The 23356-nt window shown below is 38.0% G+C and overlaps 1 protein-coding gene and 2 pseudogenes across 1 annotated transcript in view; all 3 read left to right on the top strand.

Moving 5' to 3' along the window:
• The window catches only part of PTPN13 (protein tyrosine phosphatase non-receptor type 13), a 198351-nt gene extending 180758 nt beyond the window's left edge, over window positions 1-17593 (top strand). Inside the window, exons 41-48 of the mRNA XM_054591769.1 lie at window positions 1975-2030; window positions 5912-6015; window positions 7493-7641; window positions 9124-9214; window positions 11165-11502; window positions 13235-13450; window positions 14510-14572; window positions 17127-17593. Of these exons, the coding sequence (XP_054447744.1) occupies window positions 1975-2030; window positions 5912-6015; window positions 7493-7641; window positions 9124-9214; window positions 11165-11502; window positions 13235-13450; window positions 14510-14572; window positions 17127-17219 (1110 nt within the window). The 3' untranslated portion in view covers window positions 17220-17593. The remainder of the gene's footprint in view (window positions 1-1974; window positions 2031-5911; window positions 6016-7492; window positions 7642-9123; window positions 9215-11164; window positions 11503-13234; window positions 13451-14509; window positions 14573-17126) is intronic.
• On the top strand, window positions 3148-3890 carry LOC129085374 (proteasome subunit alpha type-1-like; annotated as a pseudogene).
• Window positions 17594-18398: 805 nt separating the features above from the next.
• On the top strand, window positions 18399-22359 carry LOC129085269 (cytochrome c oxidase subunit 6B1-like; annotated as a pseudogene).
• The last annotated feature ends 997 nt before the right edge of the window (window positions 22360-23356 follow it).

Genomic DNA, 23356 nt, shown 5'->3' with positions numbered 1-23356 from the left:
GGCTTCTTTAAATCTTTCATTGTCAGACTTTCATACAGCTCAATTTTCTGACAGTTCTGGGTGTTATTAGTTTTGAGATCTCGTTGTAATTCTTTCCATGTTTGCGTGAGGAGGTGATGCACATCTGCTTATGCCTCCATCTTAACCGAAAATCTAAAAATCTTAAATGTTTTCCTTGAGGCAATACTACAGCTGTCTTCTCTTCCAAAGAGCTAGTAATCCATAATGAGAAGGGAAATTGAACGTCAGTCTCCTTAACCCAACCATACCCTTAGCATATACAGATGAACTTTGCAAAAATAGTGGGAAATTACTTAATACAAATATCACTCAAGCGTTTTTTTTCCAGTTGGTCTTTATCTCCCCACCTTAATGTTAATTATAGCACTTGACTCTTATAAAAGACTTTATACTTTTCAAAGTCATTGCACACATAGCTGATTTTTAGACCAGGATTGTGATGGAGAATCGGAAATTCAAATGAGTTTACTTGGGAAAAATTTTAACCCAGACAAAAAATGACCAGCTTTTAGAAACAGGGAAGGTCTAAGAAGCCTCCTTTTAGTTGTCACTGTATAAAAACAAATTTTTTTTCCTTAGAAGTTCTGCATTTCACTCAAATAAGTTGATATCAGAATAACTTAATTATAGATACTTTCTAACTCTGCAAAGTCTGTAACTAAAGAGTCTTATTAAAGGTTTTTAATATTTTTATTAACTGAGACAACCCTCTATGTCTCAGACATAAGCATGTGTGGGCATGCAGTGGTAAACAGACCTGATTCCTGCCCTCATGGAGCTTACAGTCTAATGGAGGAGAGAGAATAATCAAATAAACACAGATAAACATACAGTTACAAGTTGTGATAAGGTCTATGAAGTTTTGGTATTTTTTTTAAGTGCTACAAAAGAGAGACCAAGGAGACCTACCTTAGACCAGGTACTCAGGGAGCAGTCTCAGAAGGCAAAGACACTTACATTGAATAAAGGAAAAGTACTGTCCATAGGAAGAGCTTTGTGATAAAAGGAGATGAGTGAATCTGAAAAACTAAAAGAAAGACCTGTGAGTTTGCAGCCTAATAAGTGAAAGAGGGAAAAGTACAACCAGATAAATGGTAGAGGTAGACAGGCCAGATAACTCAAGGTCTTGAAATGAATTTTTCATTTGTGAAGATAATTTGTCCTGCCCTGGCTGGTGTGGCTCAATAGACTGAGTGCCGGCCTGTGAACCAAAGGGTTGCTGGTTTGATTCCCAGTCAGAGTACATGCCTGGGTTGCAGGCCAGGTCCCCAGTGGAGACTGTGTGAGAGGCAACCACACATTGATGTTTCTCTCCTTCCCTTCTCTCTAAAAATAAAAATAAAGGGGAAAAAAGACAATTTGCCCTGATAAAGATTGAAATGTAAGATGTATTATCCATGTAAGAATGCAGCATCTTCTAATTGCATCAAAATGCTCCTGTAGTATTTGGGTCTTAGAGACACCATACTCAGTTTACAATAAAACTGGTTGATCCATGTTCCCTATGGAGAGACCCCTCACTTTAATAACAAAAAGGGAGGACAACTTAACACACCGAAAATTACCAAGATTTTTCCGGATAGCCCATTTTTCAGATTTTGAAATTGAAGTAGTGTAAAAATATATGCCAAAAGTGTATATCTCAATAATAGTTAGATTTTCATCTTGCTTTTTCCTTACTGCTATACCATTAATATCCCTTACATAAGAAATGAAAAGCCAAGATGAGTGTGAAGGTGAACTTCCAGCAAAATCTCTTGGGCCACTGGAAATGCCTCAGCCACAGTTTGGCATGCATTAATTGAATGTTATATGTGAATTTGTAATAAGATGAATAGTAATAATACATAGAGGAAATAATTAACAGGAAAAATTTGAACATTATGAGATTGTTTAAATTTTTTTTTATTTTTTACAATGGACTAATTTGGTTTTGATTTCTCTTTAATGTAGTCTACCAAAATGAATGGCTGTGAAGGATATTGTGAAGAAAAAGTAAAAACTGAAAGGTAAGAAAAAGAATTGTTTAAGTATTTATAACAATTGCATTCTTTTTTTATAAGTACTCTGAAGATTTCCTTTTAGATGTTGGTTTTAAAAATTTGTTCTTTTCCAGTAAAAAGAGAATTGTTGCATAAGTTATGGAACTATGGCTGAATATTAAGAATTTTTTTAAAATACTGTTACAAGGAGGTTCTAGTGACATGTGACAATATGTAATAACATTGCTTCAAAAAAGCAGTATTCTCTTGAGCATGGGAAAAAAATGGAAAAAATGTCTAAAAGGAAATGTGCCAACAATGATGATACTGATTATCTTCTCTGGTAGGAATATATATAACTTGTTTTTCTGTTTCTGTATTTCTGTACACCTTATACATTTTTTTCTTTAATAAGGAAATGAAACCAAAGAAGGAACATTTTAAAACTCTACTAATTTTTTTCTTTTTAAAAACAGTTTCTAATATAAAATAACATTTTCTGTAACAACAAATGATGGATCAAGAACAGTTGTATATAAGGGGGACCTTAAAAACACAATTTACTAAAAATTGTGCATTTATTCTTACATGTTTAAACTTCAGGCACCTTCAAAGTACTCTCCATTTGATGCAATACACCTATCAAGACATTTTTTCCACTGCTCGAAATAGTTTTTGAACTCATCAATTTAGGTGCCTTTTAGTGCTTCTGCTGTTTTTTGTTTCACCTCTACCACATCAGCAAAATATTTCCCTTTGAAGAGTTTTTTTATATAGGGAAAATCACTTGGGGCAAGATCGGATGGATAGGGAGGGTAGGGTACAGAACATGCCAGTTTTTGGTCAAAAACTGCTGAACACTCAGCGCTGTGTATGCAGGTGTGCTTGCAAAATCGCTCATCATGAAATGGGCAGAGGTGTCAAAAGACTTTTCAAAAAAAATTCACTGAAGCTGAATGCAGCCTCTCAGACCACCACCAGCTGGTCCACTGATACAGATGGGTTCCGAGAAAGATGGGTTCATCTAGTAGAGAAAGCCTGTACTACAAGGGGCCCACCCTCCAGAAGATAATTCTGGTCTTTTTGGGGGGTTCTCCCACCCTGTTTAGCTTTGTAGGATGTGACAGCCAGGCTCACATAGAGCATGTTTTGCAGCCAGCACGACAGTGGTGTCACCGTTTGAAGCCTTCCGGGCAGGATTCATCAAATCAAATATGCAATGGAAGCTGTCAAACAAGGTTCCACCAGTTTGTCTGAAATCAAAAACCCATGCAGTGAAGAGAGCATAGTCAGAGCTTGCAGCTCATCAGAATAAAATTCTCCATGTTGACAACCTTATTCATACCTCGATTGTGGGACTTACTGCTGATGCTAGATTGTTATGTAATTTTATGCTGCAGGAGCTTTTGGACTCCAGATTTGAATTTGACATACCTTTTCCTGTGTCTCAACTTGCATCTCTAATTGGAAGCAAGACCCAGATACCAATACAAATATATGGCCAAAGACCATATGGTGTTCGGCTGCTTATTGCTGGTTATGGCAATATGGGTCCTCATATTTTCCAAACCTGTCCATCTGTTAACTATTTTGACTGCAGAGCAATGTCCATTGGAGCCCTATTTGGAGACATTTTGTCTGAGTTTATGGAGTGGAGTTTGAATGAACTGGTTAAGCATGGTCTGCTGGCTTTAAGAGGGACACTTCCTACAGAACAGGACCTACCTACAAAGAATGTTCCTGTTGGAATTGAACTTAAAATATGATGATGATGATGATGTGTCTCGATTCCTGGAAGGTCTTGAAGAAAGGCCACAGAGAAAGTCGCAGACTGCCCAACCTGTTGGTGAACCTCCAGAAAAGGCTGGTGAACCAATAGAACATTAAGTGATAATCCCCCGGTCCATATGTGTATTATCAGATGTGCGAAAATGCAGGAACATGTACTGATGACAATAATCTATACTTTGAACCAAAAAATGCAGTCATGGAATAGTATGTTTCAGGAATCAGTCCGGATATGAGTTTCTGAGGTTTTTCCAAGCAATTTGACTAAAACCATATAATGGGATGCATTTTTCTTTGAGAGGGTCTATATAATCATTTTTTAGAAAGTATAGTTACCTGTACTAATGTTTTTATGTGAAGAATATAGTGTCTTTGTGGTTTTAAAGACAGCTGAAATAAATTTGTTCATCTGCTAAAAAAAAAAAAGCTGAATATATGGTTGGCCAACAAAGTGCTATATAAATTTTGCTTCATATTGGATGCTAACCAAACAGCCGAAGGGAGCTATTTGCATTTTCCTAGAAAAGCAAATTAACAGTGAATTTTTCACAATGTAAAGTTAGACAGGGAGGTACATATTAATGTAGAAATGCATACAGTTTTATACTTAAAAGAATAGCAGATGTCTGAGGAAACCACCAATAATTACAAAGATACCAGCTGTACCCTGTTGGGCAATGGAAGGGGAGGAAGGAGTAAGGGTAAATTAATGTACTTTAGGGAGAAATTAGAAACACTATTAACATATAAATTTTACTTGCATGTTACTAATTCTTGGGTGTACTTTTTTAACATCTGAAATCATGAAGGGTCCTACAGTTATAATAATATTAATTCTTCCTTAATGCATACATAATAATAGAGCATCTTAAAATGATGGATGTCATAAATTCAAAGAACTGTGGTACATACCCTTAAACCTAGCAATTTTTTTTCTAAGAATTGGTCCCAGTACCATATGTGTGCAAAGATACTTCATTAAGACTATTCTTTACAACATTGTTTATAGTAGTAAAAAACTGTAATAGATGCAAAATAAATTAGGGTATATTCCACAATTAAATACTAAGAGTTGTTCAAAAGAATAAGAAAGAAGTGAATGCCGGATGGAAGGATCTCCAAAATATATCCTTGAAGACAAGGCATACTTAGGAGAAAACAAAAGCAACCTCATGAATGCAGAACTTGCAAATTAAATGTTAACTGTGACCCACATTTAGTTGAAGCAGAGGAAAACATCCACCCTAAAAGCAGCATACTTGCCCTGTTTTGACACTTTGGGAGCGCTGGACAAATGTACTCTGCTTTGTTCCCCTGAATATCAAAGAAGTAAAAAAATGTATTATATTCAGGCTTTCATATTATTTTTCGTCTATCTTAGTACTAAACATTATTCTTCTACCTAGTTTGTCTTTTCTAGCCATCCACATTACCAGGAAGACGGCATTGGCTATGCACCCCTAGAATAATGAGAACTTGTATTGAGTTTCATTACATTAAGCGAGTGCCCATATACAGGATTGCTATTCTAGTTCCCAGTTGTAGCAAAAGAATAATGTTCATCAATAGGGGCTTCTGTAAGTAAACTAAAGGTGCATTTGTTACAAAGCAAGAGAGCTATCCTGACACAGTAGCGATCAATCAACCATGCTGAAGGAGAGACAAACCATCTTCTCTGTCTCCAAGAAGACTCCTATGGTCTGAGGTTCAAAGACTTGGGATTTGTTTGAGGAATTTTAAGAATCATGGATTTAGGCCCTGACCAGCCTGCCTAAATTGGTTGAACATCCCACGAACTGAAAGGTCACTGGTTCTCTTCCTGGTCAGGGCACATGCCTGGGTTGTAGGCCTGGTCCCTGGTTGGGACAGCCGACCAGTGCTTCTCTCACATATTGATGTTTCTCTCCCTCTTTCACCCTCCCTACCCCACTCTCTAAAAATAAATGAATAAAATCTCAAAAAAGAACTTTAAACTTGGATTTTTTCATCAGATAACCCATTTAAAAATACTGTAATTATAGAGAAAATTGGTGGTTCTAGGACATAATGTTTATATTTATTTACTTTAGACAAAACTGAAGAAGATTTTACCATTTTACAATTGTGTTTTATTTTCATAGATTAATTCAAAACTCACAAGAAAGGAAGATTGATGATGATGAGATAACGTGGGGAAGCGATGAATTGCCAATAGAAACAACAAACCGTAAAGATTCCAATAAAGGCAAGAATTTATTAGCAGTTTTTTTCAAAAACAGTGGATAGAAAAAAGGGTCTAAAAATTTTATAATTTTCAAAATATGCGGATATGTTATTTCACCAAATGTATACGTTATCTGGTTCTGTACATAAAGTTAAATCACCTAACAGGCAAACATCAGCATTCATTTCTATAACCAGAACTTTACACAGTTGTAGATTAAGATTTTCAGTGGCTTGGTGTAAAACAAACAAATACTAGTTAAATAGAAACAATTTTGCCATTCTGGAACAGAGAAGTCAAAGAGCACATTTTATTTATAGTGAGATAGGTAGAATAGCTCAAAGATAGGAATTTATTACCCTTGAACCTCAACCTCATTTTTTAGGAGCGGGAGTCACTGGGTCTGTCCTTCCTATTACTGCCTCTCTCATTTTATAACGGAGCCAAGGGAAAAATGAAGTTCTTGTCCAGAGTTTCATCTCTCTTTTTTTCATTTAAGGAAATGTTATACTAATGCAGTGAAATGCATGGTTTTGTAATTTGAAGTCTTAATTAAAAGGAATTAAAGAAGCCAAATGAATCTTGGACTTAGGGAGACTGTGCCCAGTGACAGTGCCCACCAGCTCCTCCTTAACCCTCAAGTTCCTGTGGCAGTCACATGCAGCTCTGTAAGAGTTTGTGATTATTTCATGAGTGGATTTTGTGCTCAGAACTAGCCTTCACACCAGCCAGCTGTTAAGCTGCTTGAAGTGCCTCGTACAGCTTTGTATCCCCCACAGTGCCTCGTATTACTGCTGTCTGTGTAGTAGCTGCATCATCAAAATACTTTAATCAGCTGATTGACAAGTTAAGCTGCACTTGTGCAGAGTATAGCAAGATCTCTCTCCTACTTTTTTTCAGGATAATAATTACCTTCTGTTATAAGAAGTTTCTGCAGAGCAGGTACTAAATTAGGCACGTCTATTCTAAGACTAGATATCACCTGTTTGATAAACTCCTGAAGACTCAAAGGGCTTCACTTGCATGGAGGAAATACCAGAGATATCAAATACCAGAGATACTGGCACTGAGTACCAGGAGCAGGTAGATGAGGGCAGATCGATATTTCTGGTGTATTGCCCCGTTGTGCAAATTTCTGAGGCACTTCCCTCCCTCTTTCCCCATTTGCTTGGAAACGCAATTTAAATGCAAAGTAATATTAGGATTAGATACATTTTCATCAAGAAAACAGCCACTGGAGCCTTAAGAATTTCTTAGCAGTCGGTGTGGTGTTTCCTTGAAAGCTGAGTACCAGGGCCTTGCTGTGGCCAGGATTTGCCTGTGTTGATTGTACTTATCTGCCTACCTATTAATTCTAGTGCCTTTTTAATTCTAAACACTCTCTCACTCTTATAAAATAGATGAGGTGAGAATAAACTAAATTTAGTTCCCTCGCTCCCAGGCAAATCAGCTCTGGGGGAAATTTCTTTTTTTTAATCAACTGCTCTCTTCTTGTTAGGTCATCCCTTTCTGACAAATGAGGAACTTGCTGCACTTCCCATCGTCAAAGTGCTTCCCTCTGGTAAATACACTGGTAGCAAGTTGAAATCAGTCATTCGAATGTTGAGGGGTTTACTAGATCAAGGAATTCCTTCTAAGGAGCTGGAGGTAAGTATCTTCTGCCACTGGCATTTTTCTCTCAAACAAAATTTTAGAAGTTAGAACTCAAGCTATAGAAGCACCATCTCATAATACCTAGCAATAAGTTATTTTTTTTTAATTAAGATCCTAATACATAGTATTGATTTAAAGGGATCTCTTTAGCCACTTTGTAGCCTGGTAAAATCTCCCTGATGATTATTCTCCCTGCTTCATATGTAAGGATAAAGTGAATTATCAATTCCAGCCATCCACTAAACTTCATACTTAACACACTGTTGGTATGATTCCTCATTAGGAACAGTTTCTAATTTAACAAAGCTCCAAGAATATACTGTTCCCCTCAATTTTGCAAAAATGATTTATTTTTTAAGGTCTTAGGTTTAAATATTAGAGAGCTTCCGTCACAACCTTTGATAAAGTAAATCTTTTATTTTTCTCTATCACAGCAGCTTCTTAATTTCTTCAAAGCATATATCACAATATTTGCTCATTTACTTTTTCACTGCCTTTTTCTCCCAGTAGAGTATAAGCTCCAGGAGAGCCAGAATCATACCTTTTTTCCTCACATCTGTATTCCCAAAACTCATTACAGAGCCTCACGGATATAGAAGTCATTTTCAGTATATATTTGTTGAGTGTGTGGATGGATGATGGGTGGATGGGAGGTTGGAAGGAATGAAAAGTGAAAAATAGTTGACTTTAGAATGTAATACTGCCTGACTACAGCTCTACCACATGGAATATTCTGTGACCCCACAGACAATTTTGTCAGGAAATTCTGCTCCTGCTTATGACTTCAAGCCAAAGTTGGTCTTATGAGTTGTATCTTTTTCTAAATTATAATTATGGACATCTGAATTTAAAATTAAGGTACAGAGATTAGAATGCTGCAACAAGGCAGGGATACTGTCAGCCACCGGAGATGGAAGAAGCAGGGGTCTGTGTGTCTCCTGGAGCCTCTAGAAAGAGTGTCCCTGGTCACACTGTCATTTCAGCCCCAAGAAACCGATTGCCGTCTTTTGGCTTCCAGAATAGCAAGAGAATAAATTCCTGTTGTTTTATGCTTCATAGTTTCTATAAATTTGTTACAGCAGCCGCCGGTACTTACAGGTGATTGTAGGAGATTATGTAGATTGTATTCAAGATTCTTTGTAGTTTTAATGTGCATGCATTCATTCATTCAACCAACTAATAAATATTTGAGGCAAAAATAGAAAAAATAAAACTAAGCTACAAAGTGGTACCCCACAAAGTTTTTGAGGATAACAGCTAAAGGATTTTGCAGCAATATATTTTAACAACTGGTATATCAAATTAGTATTGGGAATTTAGACTTATTTATCTTGACAAAACAAATTTATTTCTTAATTCAAAGTCTGTCCTGATTAATAGCCAGTCTTGCACCCTGAACATTTAAAGCATTTGCTGTTACTGCTGAATTACTGCTTATCTTGACAGATTTAACTTTGTTTCCATTTTTGCTTTCAGAATCTTCAAGAATTAAAACCTTTGGATCAGTGTCTAATTGGACAAACTAAGGAAAACAGAAGGAAGAACCGATATAAAAATATACTTCCCTGTAAGTTCCAATTTGGCTTCAAATCAAATGTATAATTTAAACCGATTAAAAATTTTTATGCTACTTTACCTTATCTGTCTCTCACATAAGCGCACAAAGATTTGTATTAGTAACAAATTTAGGTATACAATGTGAATTCTTTTAAAATTATCTATGTATTGTGAAAATCAATTGGAGATATATTAAATATTTCTTAGACACTCATGAATTATTACTAGCAATGTATTAAAAATTAATCAGTGATGCCCTGACTGGCTTGGCTCAGTGGGTTGGGCATCATCCTGCCAACTGACAGGGCGCTGGCTCTGTTCCCGGTGCGGGCACGTGCCTGGGTTGCAGTGTGTGAGGCAACCAGCTGATGTTTCCTCTCCCTCTCTTTTTCCCTCCCTCCCTCTCTCTCTAAAAATAAATAAATAAAATCTTCCAAAAAAATTAAAATTACCAAAATTAAAAATACCATTTCAGTATTTTTAAAGTCTTTTTAGCAATATAAATTGTCTTCTGCATAAACAGTTTCTTAGTTCACACGTCACAATGAACATCTATTTATTCCATTCATTATATTGAGAGAAATGTCTATGGTACATGGCTACATGCATGTGGCTATAGTGGTACCGCCAGGTTGAATTATACTTTGAATTATTTTAGGTACTAGAAGTGGGAAAAAAAGCAAGTCTTTTTACCCATGTTTTATACCCATATTATCAAACATTTGCTTTTTTACAATTACATATGAATATATGTACATAGCCAAAATACTAATGTCTAGCAACTTCTAAAAATTATCAGCCGTATTTGTGTGTGTGCGCGCGCGCATAAGCACAGCGGATTACACTATGTGACACACTGTCCCGTCTCCATCAGGAAGTCATAAATCTAAAGATAAATAACAGAACCGATAGTGACAAATCATGCAATAAATAGTAACACAATTGCATTTTTTTCAATCAAAGTAGAAAACACAATTCATTTTGGAAAACTTCTTGTAACAAGTGAATCTTAGCATTTTAAAATGGAATAGGTTATGGCTTGGCATAAAGTTAGGCGGGAATTATTTCAGGTTAAAAAAAAAAGAGGCCAACCTATTATCTCAGAGTCAGAGCAGGATAAGCCATAAATCCAAAACTAGTAAGCAAGTTTGTTTCTCTGGACTAAGAGATATAAATCAAGTAATAGGCAGTTAATGTAGGATTTTGAAACCCATTATTAAAGTCATAATTTGGTAATCACAGAAGCTACCAGTTAAGTTTATAAATATTTGAAAAAAGAAATGACTTCTAATGTATAAGTACATTCAGATTAATTCTTACGCATGAAGCAGCTTGTATATACTTTTCACCGGGGCAGCCTGTTTTGAAAATTAGTATTTCGACCATAGGAAATTAGAATTAAACAAAGACAAGAGTCTGTTTGACTAGAGAATAAAGTTAGCTCCCTTTGTATTTATTATTGTGTTTATTACTTTGGCTGCTTATTGAAAGGGATATAACTTCACTAGATGAGCAGGAGTTAATGTCAGTTACACTTGTAATAAGTTCTTTAATAGTTTCACTGTGATACTAACTTTCGTTTTATGGAATAATTTTTCTGCATGTCATTCATTATTAAATGCATTATTGTCATCATTAAAAATAAGGATAGAAAACAAGTAACAAAGTTGTATTTTTCTCTAGTTAGTTATTAGGAACTTCTAAATGCATTTATTAGTTTGTTGATTTTCATTTTTGCAGTCAAATCTATGTAAATAATACCAACTGTTCTGTCAGAAACTGAGTTGCCATCTTAGATATACTTGTGACTACCATTTGAAAATATGCCTTTATTAAAGTGTTTATGATTTCATCTATGGTTATGAGGAATTTTTTATAATCTTTGACTTAACCTGTTTATAAAGCGCTTGTTTAAAATGCATAAGATACATAGCTCTGTTTTGTGGTGGGAAATTTACAGATGATGCTACAAGAGTGCCTCTTGGAGATGAAGGTGGATATATCAACGCCAGCTTCATTAAGATGCCAGTGGGGAAAGAAGAGTTCGTTTATATTGCCTGCCAAGGACCTCTCCCTACAACTGTTGGAGATTTCTGGCAGATGATTTGGGAACAAAAATCCAAAGTGATAGCCATGATGACCCAAGAAGTAGAGGGGGAAAAAATCAAATGCCAGCGCTATTGGCCCAATGTCCTAGGCAAAACGACAATGGTCAACGACAGGCTTCGTCTGGCTCTTGTGAAAATGCAGGCACTGAAGGGCTTCGTAGTGAGGGCATTGACCCTAGAAGATATTCAGGTAAGGGAATTAAATCTTTCCTTTTACTAAGACTTATCTCCTAGTTGAAATGCAGGCCTGGACATGTGCCATGATTGTATCAATGTATTTCTCAGAAAAAGCCAGTGATTTCTTGGTTCCCATTTCATTGGAGCTAATGCCACCTATTATTTTTTATCTAATATAAGTTTAAATGTGACCCTCTTCATAAATTCTTCCCGTTTCCTCCTGTATGTACTCTATTAAAATGGAAATGAGAACACAGGTCTTTGAATGTGGCTGTCCATCACTTTACTTAGTGATAGTGCAGAATGGCTCAGAGGCTTTGTGCTGGAAACCCGTTTTTTAAAAAAATCAAACCCTCTAGGTAGACTCAATAAAACTTTTTTTTTAATCTTTAAGTAGAAGATATTCCTCCATAAAGACATCTTTGGTAATACATGGACAATTGTAGCATGTTTGTCATTCAAGTAATTCCTACTTGGCCATTGAACCACTGAATAAATTTAGAATTTATTAATTTTGAATTAGACCATTTGAATTAGACCATTGGGTATACCTCAGAAAAGATACTATTGCTTCCTCACCTCCACCCAGTAATACTAGCTAGATGTGAGAAATGTGTTACTCACTCTTGGAGCATTAGCTTTCTTAAAGAAAGAGTAATTTTACTTTCACAGAAACAAAGCACACTGTCATATTGACTCAATTCTACTGGTTGCAGGTAAACATAGCCTGAGAATTTCCTTCATGATTTTTGATTTTACAAAGAATTAAAGTTTATATCTTCTTCATTATACCAGCTTACATTTCTCATGCTAACACAATTGTTCAATATTCCTTAAACTATTTATTTAATCAACACATGGTTATAGAGCTCATGCCCTGTTAGGGAATCTGAGGATTCAGCATTTAGCGACACAGACAGAAAGGAATCCCTGACTTCATGGAACCTACTTCCTGATGAGACGGTAATGTGCTATGGAAAAAACCATGAAGGTGTTGAATGAACCACAAGGATACCTGGGGAGCAGTTCAGTCAGGAAGAGTGAGTGCAAAGGCCCTGAGACTGAATTGTGTTGCCTATTTATGAAGAACCACAGAGAGCTTCCTATGGCTGGAACAAAGTGGCCAGGAAGAGGAGGTTAGGTCAGAGGGGTAGCTGGGCTAAATTATGTAGGGTTTTTAAGCCATTGCAATGACTCTGGCTTTTATCTGGGGTGAGTTTGAAATGGAGTCATTTAAAAAAGGTCGTTACCAAAAAAAAAAATTTTTTTTTTTTTTTTAGGATTTCCAAAAAGTAGTTTTTACCAATATTTAAAATGTGAATCTAGCTAAGCCTGGCTGGGTAGCTCAGTTGGTTAGAGCATCATCCCAATATAACAAGGTTGTGGGTTCAGTCCCCAGTCATGGCACATACAAGAATCAAACAATGAATACATAAATAAGTGGAACAACAAATCAGTGTCTCTCTCTCTCTTTCGCTCTTTCTCTACCTCTCCTCCTCCTCTTCTCTCTCTCTAAAATCAATAAAAATAAAGCAATTAAAACAATTAAATATGGATCTAGCAGCCTCCTTGATAAAGGCCCTCTATCTCTCTGTTGTTTCATGGAGTCTTTTTGTCCCTTTTTACTTTTCCTTTCATTTGATCCAATGAAAAAGTCAAAATTTGAAAGGACAAAACATTAAGAACTAAATATATGTGTACAGTATAGTGTGCCTTTATATTCTTATTCTATTGTATAATTTCAGACAGGAGAGGCGCGACACATTTCTCACCTGAATTTCACTGCCTGGCCAGACCATGATACGCCCTCGCAGCCAGATGACTTGCTCACTTTTATTTCTTACATGAGACACATTCACAGATCAGGCCCAATCATCACACACTGCAGCGCTGGCATTGGACGTTCAGGGACCCTGATATGCATAGACGTGGTTCTGGGATTAATCAGTCAAGACCTTGAGGTGAGTTCAGCTATAGGCTGAGTGAGCATTTGACCAGAAATGACAGGGGAATCTAATTTTTAAATAATGTGTTGTAATCTTGGAATATTTTTTATCAATTTGTATGAATGTCTTAATTTTCTTACTATGTAGAATTGTATTTTAGTAAATATCTAAAACTGCATAGACCATAATCAGAAAGAAAGAACTTAATTTTATATTTGTTTTACTGGGGTTTTTTTAACCATGTGCCCTAAAGCCCCTTGTGCAGTATCGCATTTTACTCTTTATAGTTATAGTCTTTAGGCTTCTATAAGATAAAGTCAATATTGTTATCATACTTTTAGGGGTAGAAATATTGAAGCACAAAAGAAAGTACATTTTGAAATGAACAGGTTTATACCCTTTTGTTGTTGTTGTTATTGTTACCTATAGGTTGGAAATGTAAATTTTCTTAAACAGATTGATGCTAAATAGTCTACCTCTAAACAGTTACTCCCAATTTAAAAATTATTTCTAAATAAACAAAGCTAATATGCATGATGTTGCTTAAAACCTAAATTAGTATAAGCCTTACATAAATATTAAAATATAGAATTGTACATAATATATAATTAAAATATTTGCCTTTTAAAGAATTTTAGTTAAAAACAGTTCTGTCTTGCACTTCACACTCTATTATATCTACCAGAATAATTTAAGTAGGACAAAACAAAACAGTCTACTTCTCCTTGCTTCAAACTATTAAATACCAATGAAAATAAAAAAGATCAGGAATTTTATTGACTTAATTTTTTTAAATTAGAAATTAGCCAAATTTCAGAGGGACAAGAATTTCTGTTGAGGATTTTAGATAGAATAATCTTCCCTAATTCTTGAAAGATCATAAATAAAATTACCAAATGATGGCAAAGTCAGTTCACAAACTTATTTTGTCCAGAATAGTTTCCCCACACTGCTAGAAGGGGGAGAAGAATGGGGTACATAAATCTGTTTAAGCCACTGCTCTGTGAATCTTTGGGGTTCAAACTTGGCTATCCTTTTTACCTAACACATGGACTCTTGTTTTGTTTTTGGCAGTTTGACATCTCTGATTTAGTGCGCTGCATGAGACTGCAAAGACATGGAATGGTTCAGACAGAGGTGAGTCTTGGTATCTTCTAATGAGGATTTCCATGAAGTGTCTGTGTATTTTAAAAGTTCCAGTTAAACCACTTCTCTTTTGAGGATCCCCATGTTATTGAATAAATCCAAAGATTTATGGTAATAAGGCACTTTTTTTTTAACACAAGGGCTAATTCAGAAAAAAGTGAAAATATTTCTAGGCTCTCTTTTAAAATGTTGCCTTTTAATTTTAAAAAATGAGGAAATACCGTATCTGCACTAAATAGATTACAGAGTATGAGCTGGCATGTTGGGGGCAAAATTGGGGAGTGGAACAACATCGTATATAATTAGTGGCATTCTTTCCCCATAGCCAGCCAAAAAACTAGAAGGCAGCATTCTTGCTACGGAAATCCCCTAAGAAGGAATGGATTCAGCAGCATTGACTAGCGGGCAGGAAAGCAGGCTGAGTTGCTTGCCTTGGACAGGACGCCCGTGCAGAGAGTGAAAGCGTGGGTCTGCTTGTCTTCTCTTTCGATCATTTTCATTTCACTCACCTGAAATCAAACCAGTTTCTCACCGACTGACCTATGGCCTTGCATCCTTCACAGGAACTGCATTGCTTAGAGTGTCTGCCTGCTCTGAGCAGTTTGGCTGCCCTTTTTGTTTGTATTGGGGGGAGGGATGTGGAAGCTATTTTCATGTATCTATATATTCACATTTCTCTACCTCTTGAAGTATATAGAAGTTTACTATTTTTAAAATTAGAGTTTGCCTACCTTTCCTTCTTATACTTTTTTAGTTCAAATTAAATCTTCTAAATATTGAGCTGATTTACAGTCACATTTTTTTAGGCAAAGAAAACATTGATCCATATAAGCAATTCTTCAGACCCAGGACATTCACTGGTTTGGCAGATGTCGACTCAGGGCCTAGCATGTACCAGGCCCCTTCTAGGTGCACAAAGCACATCAGCGAATAAAAAAGATCCCCTAGTAGGATAGTGATGAGGAAGGCAGATAATAGACACATTAAATAAGTAAGTTATATAGGATATTTGAAAGTTATACGTGCTTTAGAGGGAAAAAATGTAGAGTAGGGTAAAGAGGATGAGTCATGGCATGTTGAGGAGCTGTTTTAAATAGGTGGCACCGCTGAGAACAACACTTGCACGAAGATTTGGAGAAACTGATGGGGGGCGGGGGGGTCATGCAGGTATCCGAGAGCAAGAGCCTTTCAGGCTGACAGAGCCACCTGTGTGGAAGTCCGAGGTGGGAGTGGGCCTTGTGTGTCTAAGTTCCCGGCCACTGTGGCTGAGGTGGAGGGAGGAGAGGGCAGGTGACAGGGAGGCGATGGAGCCAGGTCTGTTTCCTCTGAGTGAAAATGGGGCCATGGCAGGATTGTCAGGATGGAGTGACATGATCTGACTTACATTGGAAAGGACCACTCTGGCTGCTGTGTTGAGACAAGTCCCAGTTTGCTGTGGGGAGGACGCCAGGGTAGAAGTCGGGGGATCAGTCAGGCGGCCAGCCGACGTGGTCCAGACTGGAGCAGCGGGTGTGGATAGAGGGAGAAGATAAGTGGGTTTGCGAGGGCATTGTTTGTGCTATGAAAGAAGGTTAAGGATGAACTTGTAGAAAATGTGGGACAGATGGAAGACATAGGAGCAAGTAAATAAAAGGGTTACTTGTGTGTGCCCTGGCTGGTGTGGCTCAGTGGACTGAGTGCCGGCCTGTGACCCAAGGGGTGGCTGGTTGGATTCCCAGTGAAGGGCACATGTCTGGGTTACTGGCCATGTCCCCAGCTGGGGGCGTATGAGAGGCAACCACACATTGATGTTTCTCTCCTTCCCTGTCTCCCTCCCTTCCTCTCTCTCTAAAAGTAAATAAATCTTTTAAAAAAAGAAAAGGGTTTCTTGTTTTTCTACACTTCCAAGTTGTTAGTGTTTGGGCAACATTCTCACATTCTTTAGGCATGAGTGCACAGGCATGCATGCTCACACGCACGCAGCTACTTTCAGTGAATTCAGCTCTACTTTCTATGTAGTAGATTGTGAATTTATTTTAATTCTTTTCAGACTCATTAATTCCTTGCCAAATAACAAGAAAACTCAGATCCCTGCACCATCAACTTAATAGAGAAGAATAATTTCACCAAAAAAAGTTAATTTTCAAAAAACATTGATTTCTGCCTTTTTCTCTTCCAAATATTAGAAGCATTTTGTGTAGATTCTTGGGTATTAACTTCTTGATATTTCAAAATATCAAGATAAGTTCAATAAATCTAGAAGAAATTTTGTAGAAAGTTTTTTTTAAATAAGAAAAACAAATCACACAGAAAAATAGAAGTAGCCCACTGATCAGAGACACCTTCAGCTAGCACCCTGAAATATTTCTATCCATTCCCACCGTCCCACCCCAAGGCCTATTCCCTTCGCGTTTTACCAGTCTGTTTTGTTTTTTAATCATTTTTATGACACTGCACAATTCTGTATCCTGCTTCTCACACTGAAGTACTCAAACATCAAATAATGGTGATGCTATATTTATAAAATATTCACATTATACATCTAAAGTCTTCTCTGTCTCTATAGGATCAATATATTTTCTGCTACCAAGTCATCCTTTATGTCCTGACACGTCTCCAAGCTGAAGAAGAAAAAGAGTACCCGCAGCCTCTGAAATGACCTGAAAACCAGCCTTCTGGGTGCCTTTCCGGTTCCCACCTTAGCTTCCAACAGATGCTCCTGTTACCCAACTAAAAACAAAGACCGCAGGACAGCAAGTCCATACAGTATCGTTATGCTCATTCTCCTCTACCTTAGAGGAGCATTCTTCATGACAATAAATAATGAAATGCTGTATTTTTACAGCTACTTTAACCTGTGATAGTTATTTTTTTAAAAAATTAACACTAACTGAATAATGCAGCTCTTAGGGACAATTAAGGCAGCATTTGATTATAGTGGACATTGCTACAAGGACACACTGAGTCTATTTTTAATGTACCAATCTTGTTTATAGAAAAATTCTTTTCCAGTATTTTAATAAAGTAGTTATTTTATAGGGATACTTAAAACCAATATTTAAGCTTTAAATGATAGTAGTATTGGCATAGGAAAAAAAGTAGCAAATGTTTACTGTATCCATTTCTAATGTTTACTATATAGAATTTACTGTAATATATTTATATACTTTTTCATGAAAATGGAGTGATCAGATGTTTGTAACTGCATCATCCATTTATTATATATCATCTCACTTTGTAAATAAAAATACACTTTAAAACATGAACAAGCCCAAAGCATGTGCAGACAAATTAAATGTTTTCAGTGTGTTATTTTTTCAACAATGCCCAGTCCCCTGGGAAGGCAAGGACTTCTGGACCCCAAATATCCATCTCTCCCCTTGGGCCAAAGGGTGCCAACCTCAGGGACCCAGTGTCACCAGGAACCAGAGTAGGTCTTGATCAAGGTCTGGCGTCAGGGGCAGGTACTGATTGGCCGTACCTAAGACATTCGGTCTCCCTGCTGCCTCCCGGAGACTGGTGCCAGCTTCCTGCGCCAAAATTAGAATAGTTTAAAGTTCTAGATGTGGTAAAGCCCAGAATATCTCAGATGGCAAGGAATAATGAAAGATAACTATCACACTGCCTGGGAGATTTACATTTGGTTTTGCCTGAAGGGAAGGTGATCCACCTCAAGAGCCTGCTTCATTCCTCATTGAACACATCTTACTATATCCGTTCCTGACAGCGTTCCTCCCCTCAGTGTGAGCGGCAGGTGCCTTCCCGAGACCAAGGAAACTGCACGGTTCATCCTCATAGGATCGACCAATTCTGAGCTGGTTAAGTTGAATTCCTGATCATGCCCGAGTGCAGCAATTTGCTGGGACCCATTCCTTTGCACCTGAGCTACCTGAGGGCAGAAGCCAAAGGCAGCCAATGCACGGCGCCCAAGGGTGATGTGTTTGACTCCTCATCAGGTAGCTGGTTTGAGCCCTACCTCAGAAGTGGCTTCAAATCTGGCAAAAGCGGCACCACCACCACCATATTCATTTCATTAAGAACAGTTTTTATAACGTGGGTTGTAGCTGAGGATTTCATTTTTTAAAAAGTTTCTGTTGCTTTAAAAGATACTTGGAAACTCCTGTTTTGAGTGAGTTGGAGTCATGAGGCCTTGATTTCCTGTCATAAGCACAGGATGCTAGGCCAGCTGGACCCTAGGAGCCAGTACAGCTGGAGGTGATTATCCACCATCGGAAGTCAACAGAGATGGGAGAGGGAAAAACTGAAGAAAGATCCCTCTTCTGGAAAGAATGTAGCTAGGAAATGGAAACTGGGGAAGGAAAATGCAGGTTTGGGTTTACAGGCCCTGGAGATGTCATGATAGTAAACATGTTACCATCCTCATCTGGGACCTGGCTCCACTATCCGAATGAGATGAGCCATTTGCCAGGGGCACGCTGGTTCGAAAGCATGGCAAGGCCACAGGGCCGGGGTGACACATGGAGGCATACATATATCAAATGAATGAATGAATACAACTGAGCTCTTAACCCACATTAGTAACTAAGTACTACAACATACACCCTCAACATAATCATTTCTAGCCTGACAGTTCTGGAGGAGAAGAGCTCAGCAGGGCAGCTCTGCTTCCAATTTTCTGGAGCCCAGCCTGATGGAGATTCTGTAATTGGCACGTAGCTTCCGAGGTTGTCCTGGGAATCTTCTCCTTTCCCCGAGCCAGAAGGGGGAAAGAGCAGGGAGGGCTGCCTGTGGGAGGGTTGTATGAGCTGGGCAGGCCTGGAAGCAGAGCACAATGACTGCCGCTCATTCCAGCAGCAGGAACTGGTCAGACAGTGCTCGGGACAAGGAAGCTGGGAAATGAGTTGGAACAACCAGGTGTTTCCCTGTGACCAGGCCACTCTGCTATAGAAGGGGAAACACACATCAGATGGAAGTATTTATCAAACTGAACTATAGTGGTATGTTCTAAAGAATGATATCCTAGTATAGTCCTGAGCATTGCAGGACTAGAAACATTTTGCCTCCAAGTTAAAACTTCAGTAGATGTCATTAACAGAAATCTTTCTGAATTATCATGACAGAAAGGAGAGAAGAGGATATGAGAGAAAAAAATCAGGTGCTCACATCTGTAGTTCATGATATTCTTGCTAGATCTCTTGGTTTTAAAATGACTAAGTGCAATGTTATGACTCCAAGAAATTTAAAAAAAAAAAATACGTCACCAAAACTATTCTCTGGTCATAGATACCTTGACAGTAAGAGAATGTATTCCTGTTTCATATAATTCAGAAATATTCAAGGTACTTTATGATGGTGGAGAAAAATGTGACAAATGATGCGTTCACCTGCATATTTTTAAGCTACTATAAATGTTAATATATCAATTTGGAGTTGCGTTTGATCATTTGATTGCAAGTAACTAAAATCCAAGCACATGGGCTTACACAAATTAGAAATTTCTTTCAAAAAAAAAAACCATGTTTAGAAACAGGCAGTTTCTGGGATTGATTCTATGGTTCAAGAACGTCAACAGAAACAAGTATCCTGGCCTTTCCTCCATGGTCTGGAAATGGCTGCTGCAGTTCCAGCTATTCCATCCACATTTCCGAAAGGAAATAGGAAGAAATAACATGAGAAAGGATTAGTCAGTGCCTAGTTAGGACAAGAAAACAGAATGTTCTAGAAATCACAAGTAGCCTTCCACATGTTACTTGCAAGAACTATGTCACATGGCCACCTCTAGCTTCAAAAAGTTATTTTTAGCTAGCCAGATTTCTGGCCTGGTTTTGTTAATGATGACAGAGGAAACAGCAAATACTGGGGAGCAGCAAGCATTGTGTGCCTTTCCAGTTCTACCAGTTTCCACCATTTCTTTAGTAGCTAACGCTATGTCAATATTTAAAATCTTCCTGACCCCAGAACTATCTAAACCTGCAGTTGCTGAAAAGACATTCATAGATAGGAAGTATTTGAAAGTAATCTTCAGCATTGCAAGTTAAGAAACTTGCATTTTTTTTCCATTCACCCAAAATTATATTCTAAAGGTCAGGCTAAGCAAACTCAGCACACTCGCTGATAAACCATGTTGCCAATTTTTTAGTTTAGCTCTCAAGCAGGATGACTAAGCCCAGGCATTTAGGTGGGGCTCTTCCGGGTGGGGAAGTACATACACAAAGAGGCTGGTCAGAACTGGCTTAGAAGTTAAGATGTGATTCATGAAACTGGCTTAGGCTAAATTGCCCTTTCTATACTAGGGCTCATTGGGACTACACAAGGAAAAGAAGGGGGCGTAACACTTACTGCTCACTTCCCACGCATCACAGCAGGTATTTTCACATTACCTAATATGTTTCAGGGTGTTTAGGATTGAGTGTCTCTTTTTTTTCCAGAGAGAAAAATGAAGTCTATGGGACTGTCACTTGCCCAAGGTTGCCCAAATAACAGAGCTGGGATTCGATTCCAGATCTGCCTGACTTCAACCTACACTCCAGAGGCATTCCAGCTCTTTAGGTGGAAGACAGCAAGTAGCCCTGGCAAAGCCCATGTTCTTTCCGCGACAGCATGCTGCCCCAAGCACCCATCTGGCTCTTTTGCAGACATGGAGCTAGACTCATTCTGCTTAACCCTATTTCTCTTGGCCCAGCTTATTCTGAGATTCATTTAGACGCTGGCTTTTATGAACTCATAATTATTTATTTCAGTTAGAATGCAGTTTATTCAGGAAGAGCTTTTTGTAGTTACATTCTTCACCCTGAAGCTACTGTATGGCCTGACAGTCTTCTGACGTAACTACTTTCACACCCTTACATTGATTTGTGTTGTTTCTGTCTTAAAGGATGGTTTTTGGTGGACCTGTCCCCAGATTGTCCTGACTATGGTAAATGCTGACCATGTTGACCATAGTTAATCCTTTCAGAGTGGAGTGTTGGATGTTACCATTTTATTTAGGTTCCTCCATAGAGAAACAACTTAGAAATTCATTTTTTGTGTGTGGAGTCTTTAAAATGCATGATAATGCTCATTTTAGACCTGGGGATATCTGTTGAAGCACAACCCTAGTCTGTTCACTGTGATGATCTATTCCCCATTGGACTATAACCCATGAGGTCAGGAACCCTTCCTGCCTCATTATGGCTGCTTGTGCTGGGTGGGCACTGGTACACAGCACAGACCAGCTTCTCTGTATGGCCGTGTTTGTCAGGTGGGCACATGGGGATCCCCAAGTGGTCAAGCAGCACTTGAGAAGGAACAATCATGTCACAAGTCTGTGTAGTTCTTTTCCTTATAAATATACTTGTGACACCTAATGAGGCTCTTTCTGTACTGTCACAAAGGTGGGCTTAATTGTTGTGATGGTACCATAATAATCATTGTCATTGTATTAACCCACAAGTTCTTGGGGATACTTACAAAATAAAACTGTAAAGATTTATCTCAGACAATACACTTTCTCACACATTTCAAAACTTGCAAATAAGAATAGACAGAAGACACTGAGCTGCGCATGGCTTCAAGGGGCGTCTTGAGGAGTCAGCAACATAGCAGAAGACGTCAAGATCAAAATCAAGAACTACAAGACGGCCCCTTTTGAGAGCTGCTTCCCCAACCAGAGCCAGACCAGGAACTGTTAGCAGAACTATCTGGACTTCCCCTGCTGTGGGAAGGCAATGACTGCTGAAGGGGGTGATGGTTCTGTGTGTGACTGCTGCTGGTGTGTGTACAAGTCCCTTTGCCCCATATCCTGGGTGTCAGCCTGCGATGACCGCCGGGCAGAGGGCACATTTCCTGGGAAGAGCTGAACTGGCTCCACCCCACCTCTTTCTCCCCAGGAGGTGAAGGGGGACCTGGGCACATCCCACCCTGGGATCCTGCATCATGGCATAACGAATAATAAATACTTGTTGGAAAAAATAAAATTACAGACAGAAGAAAGCAGAACCAAATGGAGTCCTGACAAAAACACATTTATATAGGAAGTTAGGTGATAAAGGTGGCATTTCAAATTAGTAAAGATGAATGATTCAGTATGCGATATTGGGACAATTAGATTCTTAATACAGCATATAGAAAAAATAAATTAAGAATGGAATAAAATATGTACATATTTAGTCCATAAAAGTCAGAGAAATTATATGGGGAATATTTTTAATATAAGAATAGAGAAGGAGGGCAGGTTCTATAATGGCAGGCAGCACACACAGCAGCTAGTACACACATCATATTAACCCCCAGAGAGGACCCCCAAAAGGGGGCCAAATACACTCTCAAAAAGGAGTCCTTTCACAATTCACAATCCACATACAAATATAAATATTCTAACATTGGACAGATATCAAGGATAAACACATCTTTATAAAGAGTACTGTGGCTTAGTATGTGAAAAATATAAAATTCCTGTGCAGCAAAAGACATTATAGAAAAACAAAAGATAAAAGACTAGGTAGAATGTTGACAAAACATAAGACAAAGGGTCACCATCCATGTGTGTTAAAATTTATCAATCAAAAATGAAAAATAAAACAGAAGAGGAGGCAAGGGACATGAATAGGCAAGTGGTCATGAAAATTCTTTACTTATAATTTTTAAAATGCAATTTTAAATGAGATATTTTCATAAATCAAAACTGACCATCTTTTAGATGGTGCGACTGCGGAGAAACCAGGCCCTCACAGGCGTGGCTATGCAAACAGCGTTGCCGGGAGCAATCTGGCCAACGTTTTAATGCGCAGTTGGCCTGGCAACTCAAGTTGTAGGGAGTGATCCTACAGAAATACTTGCAGAAGGGCAGGGATGTTT

Source organism: Pteronotus mesoamericanus, unplaced genomic scaffold (assembly GCF_021234165.1).
Source record: "Pteronotus mesoamericanus isolate MK-2021 breed Mesoamerican mustached bat unplaced genomic scaffold, CSHL_Meso_final scaffold_232, whole genome shotgun sequence".
Taxonomy (NCBI): domain Eukaryota; kingdom Metazoa; phylum Chordata; class Mammalia; order Chiroptera; family Mormoopidae; genus Pteronotus; species Pteronotus mesoamericanus.
This window is presented reverse-complemented; position numbering and strand designations above follow the sequence as displayed.